Source organism: Frankliniella occidentalis, unplaced genomic scaffold (genome assembly GCF_000697945.3).
Source record: "Frankliniella occidentalis isolate FOCC.00 unplaced genomic scaffold, Focc_3.1 Scaffold102, whole genome shotgun sequence".
Taxonomy (NCBI): domain Eukaryota; kingdom Metazoa; phylum Arthropoda; class Insecta; order Thysanoptera; family Thripidae; genus Frankliniella; species Frankliniella occidentalis.
In genome coordinates this window covers 400,583-406,797 of record NW_026267231.1, presented here as the reverse complement: position 1 = coordinate 406,797, position 6,215 = coordinate 400,583, and the positions used below count along the sequence as shown (strand labels likewise).

At 51.0% G+C, this 6,215-nt stretch overlaps 1 protein-coding gene across 7 annotated transcripts in view; it reads right to left on the bottom strand.

Moving 5' to 3' along the window:
• LOC113202757 (uncharacterized) overlaps window positions 1-6,215 on the bottom strand; it is a 173,852-nt gene that overhangs the window by 24,442 nt on the left and 143,195 nt on the right. For all 7 annotated transcript variants that reach the window (XR_008011397.1, XR_008011395.1, XR_008011396.1 and 4 more), the window contains one exon: window positions 2,958-3,038. Coding sequence is in view for 4 of the 7 variants with exons in the window: in XM_052269780.1 (XP_052125740.1) it covers window positions 2,958-3,038 (81 nt within the window). In the remaining 3 variants the exon portion in view is untranslated. The remainder of the gene's footprint in view (window positions 1-2,957; window positions 3,039-6,215) is intronic.

The following is a 6,215-nucleotide window of genomic DNA, read 5'->3' as shown; positions in this document are numbered from 1 at the left end:
GATTTAAAACACTTTTCAAGTGACTCGACGTTGAAATTTTACAATATAAGCATGTGCTAGTTAAATACTATGAAGTTTAAGCAGCGCTTCTTTGCGCCCTCGGTTTGGAGTTGGGTCGAAGGGGGGTGGGACGACAGTCTCTGTTCCTATATCCCCTTCCCCTCGCGCTCGACCAGGGAGAGGCGGGGGCGGAGCAGGGGACGTCCACCGGCGTCAGGGGATTGGAAGATAAGGGAAGTTTAGGTCGTTAAAAGCAAGAGTTGCGGGCGGCAGACGCCACCCCCACAGCGCTACTCCGCCGCCCCTGTGCCCCTTCCCTGCCCCCACAACCACCCCATCACGGCCGCCACCTCCGAGATAGGCCCTGGGGGCGGCTTCGGGGGCGGCGGCACCGACCGCTCTCCTCGAAAGCGAACATTCCCAGAGGGCGGTATCGAACGCCCGCCGCCCGCCACGTTCCTGCACGCCTGGAGTACGGCAAACTGCCGGCGATCAGACTTGCGTGTCAGCAATACGCGCCTGTCAACTTTTTCTCTCATTGCCCTTTATTTCTGCGTGTTGAAGAAAAGTTCCGTGGATACGACGCCGCTTTTGCAGTCGTCAGCGCACTTGCAGGCCACACTACAAACTACCTACAGCCCGCCAGCTCGCCGAGGCTATACAGGGCACTCTTTCGCACCTGGCCGTCTTTGACGGCGTCCTGCCCGTTAGAGCCAAGGTCACTCGGTCCGGCTGCCGGTCCTGGGGCCAGGGGCCACCCGCCCGATCGCCCGCGGTCCTCTTTTGCGCAACGGGGTGGGCCAACCCCATTGTCCGCGCGGTGATCTGCTTACCAAGGTCAGCCTCAATAAAACCCTTCTGCTGACGCATTGTCGGCCGTTTCGCACTTTTGCGGAACCCCCCGTGCCATCTCTCGCACACTCGTCCTTTTTTCGCCTCACAGAGAGGAACTCCGCAAACGAAGGTGTTTTCTTGCCAGGAATCGGGGTCCTTGGCCGTCGTCTCGAGGTCTGTAGTGTGAGGGTTGTGTGAGACAATCAGTTGACGCGAGGTGATGGTGCTCGCTCTCGCACAGGTTCATTGCTCTCCTTCTCTTTCTCTCTGTCCCCCTCTCACCCTCACCACGACAAGCCGGGTTGTCGTACAACCCTATCTCCTAGGTATCTCACCTTCCCAGAGCCATTTTGATAAAGAACAGACTGGCAATTCCCCACGTCAGCATGTCATTGTCATAGCCGAAATAAAATACGGAAAAAACCGAGCTTGACACTTTGTTACGGGCCGTAGCCGGCGCGGTGTGACGGCGTCGAAAAGAGTGACGGGGTTCAGACTGTCAACAGAAAAAGGCTGGAGCTGCGTGCGCGAGATGCGCGGCAGAAGTGCGTTATCCGGACGCGTCCCGAGGCCACCGGAGCATATCATGCGCGCTTATCCGGAAGGGTGGGTCCGTGCGGCACTCACGTACACCGTTATTCTGCTAAAACAATGTAAGGCGAATCACCTGGAACGATACAAAGAGTGCCTTTGGGATTCAAACAAACACGTTTAACGTAAGTATATCTTCAAAGTTGCTTTTATGATGTGTGCGTTCAAGGCAAACCAAGACATATTCAATGTAGCTCAAATTTTAGATATATGCTATAACATAAAGTTTACGTGTGATTTTACACAGTTGCACTTAATTGCATTTGCTGGAAATGTTAAAACTTGGTTGGCGCTCGCAAAAGTACTTGAAATTAAATGATGTCAACCCTCAGCTGGTACTGCTTACAGATACTGTAGAACAAAAATGGGCAAATATCTCTTCCTGTCTCACAAACACACACCGATACACACACACACAAACGCATATGTGTGTGAAAATTAGACATGGATCACGGATCGTACTTCACCTCACAGCCGAGTTGTTCTTTTTTCAGAATTCCGCCTGACATTTCTAATCGGACCAACCCTGACCAAGCATTTTCCGACCGTTGGGAAATAATGTAAAATGACAAAAGCCTCGAGTGGGCTTGACGGACGCACACAGCACGTGTCTAATCGCAGATCTGTATGGGCAATTTCGTAAGTTCCAAATGTTGTAAAATAAAATGCTAATCAACTTTCTTTGCTTCTGCATAATGTTTCAAATCAGAAAAATCCTTCTTTTACGGAATCTATTTTATTTGGGAAGCGGTTATCGACCTAAGTGGAGGGGGCAGGAGAAGGGATGCGGTGGGAGGAAAAGGCGTAGGGAAAAGAGAGGGGGGGGGGGATAAATTGGCAGGTACTCAACCCCCCAGCTCGCGCGCGACTCGCACAACATTTCCTGCGCCGCTCTCGCCCATTTTTATTTTGCACTTCGGAGCAATTCGCAGGCGGCACGGCGGGGTCATCTGCTGCCGCCCGCCAGCCGCCCTCCTTCATCTTCTTTAGCAACACGGCGTGCCGGGCCGGGCCGTTCCCTCCGCTCTCCACGCTCCACATAAGGGTAACTTCAACAATTTGCCACACTGTATAATTCAGGCGTAGAGGCTCCACACCGCCCGTTTGCGTGGTGCGTTCTGCTGCGCCCTGTCCCGCCCCGCCTGCCTCTCCATTGGCTGCAACAATGTGCGCCATTCACGCGCCGGACGCGGGCTCCGGCGTCAAGAGAAGGGGCGGCCCAAAAGAAAGGAAAACCCACCCCTAAACACCGAGTCGAAACTGAACCAGTTTTCGAGCAGGCCTGAGCTGCTGCTTACTGTATGCCAAGTCACGGTGGACTATTCGTCTTCTCATTGCAGAGACTTCTGACTTTCGACACGTCCGACGTGCGTTGCGTACTCCAGCCGGACTCAGACGGCATTGTAGTTTATATGAATAATCGGTACGCAATAGCGACGAAAACCGGCCGGACACTAGTCCAGTACTTGGCCCGCCTCTCCGACGCCATTTCCTTTTTTCGCAACTGGTTTGGAGCCCTTCCTCTCACTCACCGTGGCCGGTTATCCGCTGCGCGTCGGCGACATTCTTCGCTCTTGAAGCTATAAGTTATCCAAAGCGGGTCGGGTGTCATCCTGCAACAAATGATTAAAACTGTCATTTCATCGCAACCAAAAAAAAGCTGGGATAAGAGAAGGATCAGTCTGGACAGAGTTTTGTTGTCATCGCCTTTTCCACAGCCGCAAAATTTATATTTTTTCATTGCACACAGTAGTAGGTCCGTAACCGGGACATTGTTGCAAAGCTCTCTGTGATGACCACACTACTTTGGCAGATTGTGGGAAAATACTGACATCATGGGGACACACACAACCCCAAAGGATAAGAGGAAGGGGAGGGAGAAAGGGGGAGAGAGAGAGAGAGAGAGAGAGAGAGAGAGAGAGAGAGGCAGACATAAAGAGAGACAGACAGACACAGAGAGAGACAGAGAGAGACGTCAGAGAATGGGAGAACAAATTGCCTCTTGTGCGCTGGCGAATGTCAAAACTTTTCATCAGATTGGTGACAACCGTGGCGATCTACCGGCCTGCCTTCCCATTCTGCATGGGTCTTTCATCCCCTCTCCCCTCCCCCCTCGAAGTCATGCCCGAAAAGCGTCTTGGGATCCTCGTCCGGGCCACATTTCCGGGCAACCGTCCCACAAGTGTGGTCCTTTCCTTTGCATGTGCGTGAGCGCGGGCGCGCTTGTGTGCTGTGCACGTGTTGTGTAAGTCTCAAACCCGGACAGAGTCTGAAAATTGTGCGATGGGACACTCTTGAGCTGCAATACACGTAACGTTCAATATTGAAGCAGTAGAGCACTAGGATTATGCCCATTCAGGTGCAAGAAATAGGTTGTACCCGTACTTGACACGCCAAACCAAAACACCTAAAAATCGCAAAAGGTTTGCAAGAGTTACCAGACTAACCAATAGTGTACCACGTGTTGTGCAGTTAGAGTTATTTGTGAACGGAAAGCCCTTATAACTAATGTCACGGTGTTTAGTACAATGGCAAAAGCTTTAGTTCAGGCAGCACCACCCAAGTCTGCCTTTGGCGGTGGCAGCGCGAGGCTCTCCTCCTCTTCTCTCCCTTCGTCTCTCTCTCTCTCTCTCTCTCTGATGTGCTCTCTTACTCGCTCTCATGTTTCTTTTGGTTCCCCGGACGCAGCCAAACTGAATCTCATTTCCATAATTCGAGCGGCGGGGCGGAGCAGCCGCTGTGGGGATATTGAGAGAGAGACAGTCAGAGAGAGAGAGAGAGAGACAGAGACAGAGATTGGGGGGGGGGGGGTAGGCGAGAGGTAGTGGAAGCGAGGGAGAGAGCGGGATGGGAGGATGCTCCGCCCTACGACGTGTCGGGTCGAGAAGTCACAGCCTCACGATGCTCGACTCTGGGTGGTGAATGCGAACGCTGACCCTTTCAAATCGGCAAGGTGAAACGTAAAGTTAGCATGTACAATGAATTTGCGATTTCATCTCACTGACATACATTTAAATATGGTGACTAGCACTATCATCACAGAATATGAGAAAACAAAATTGAAAGTTTTCCAAATTTACCGAGGTTTAAACAACCGTGACCAGTTAGTGAAGTGTTATTCGTGCTAAAATTTAAATCAATGTAACGTCCTTTGCCAGTCAACAGAGTCTAACTTTTGATCCTGCCTGCTGCTGGACCCCGCCCGCCGACGCACTATAGCTCTCTCACACTCTCTTCACCCCCCCCTCCCGCCATAAAGAGACTGCGGTGCCGTTACGCCCAGTAATGCCCACATACACCGAGGGGATCAATGGTCAATATGGCTGCTGCTGCCGTGGCTGGACGACGACGACGACGGTGATCATGATGACGATGATGCATTTCGACGCCGTCGCCATCACGCGAGAGTGACTCAGATCCGATGACTGCACCCTCCCCCAATGCCCCCCTCTGATTGCCGACAGCTCATTCGGACCGCTGTTTCCGGCACGTCCTCTCTCCGCTTCCGCCTCGCCGTCATGGACGCCGTCCTCGCCCACCCAGGGGGACCACAAACAAGACGAATAGGCTTATCTCATTTACTTCGATCCCCTCACCCCTCTCCGCTCCACGCGAGGAGGCCCAAGCAGCGGCAGATACCCAAGCGCGACAAACGAGCTTCTGTAGGACATACCCACCCGCGACATTCTGCGATTTTTCCGAAAGTTTGTAAGTATGAGACGCTATTAGCAAGTACCTCATCCCGCGAGGGGCTTATCTATCCCTCTCTCCCTCCTCCACTGTTCCTCCACCGTCGTCGGCAGACTGGACGTGATCGCAATGGCAAGCCCAAGCGGGGAGGCGGTGGGTTCATACTAAATTCCTTTCCACGCAGGTTAAGCCCCCACCCCCCTTCCTCCTTTCTTCCCGCTACTCAAAACAAAACTTCTTTGAGAATTCGGAAATTTCACTTCGATGTTTAATTTGAAATAATATAGCTACAAGAACGCGCAAAATTGCAAAAACGGATCGAGTAAAATTTTTCATGAAGAAATATTAAAAGCATTATTTGCAGTTTCAAAATTGCTTCAAACACTTTTGAAAATTAAAATGATGTATCCTCAACTTCTCCAGTATTTAGTATAATATGGTTCCAATTCTTAACATTCAAATGAATTGTGAATTATTGCCAGGTCAATAAACATATACGTTCTGAGGTTTAGCTGTGTACGTAACGATCTTCATTAATGGACAGCGGAAAAGGTCTGATTGGGCAGCAATGGGGGAGAAGAGAGGGTCAGAGTGGGAGGATGTGTGCAAAAGAGGGTAGACGTGTGTGGGTGATACAGTGTGTGTCAAAAGTATAAAGCAACAACAAACGGTGCATTCTAAAATGATAAAACAAGGGTCATCTTCGAAGAATGTTAAGGACGCAATCTACAAAATATTGGTACGCGACAGGGTTTATTGACAACCCCCCTTTTTTCCTCCTTCTTGTCTCAAGTGTCCCGCCATGCGTTCCACAAAATTACAGCTACTTGTCTAATTCGGCCCCCTCCTCCTCACCTCGCCGATGTTTACGACTTCCAGAGCTGCGGGCGCGCGCGCTCTCGCGGCGTGTCGCGCAAGCAAGCACACGGTCGTAAAACCGACGTGGAATTCATAACTTTTTTTTGGCAGCTCCAACGATATTAATTTTTAATTCGTAATCAAATACAGAATTTTGCATGTGTTTGTCTGATCCTGTCAGATTGAGTTATTCTATGCTAGTTTCGCCTTTCTTACTTTCAAGCGTCTTATCTTAGTATTTA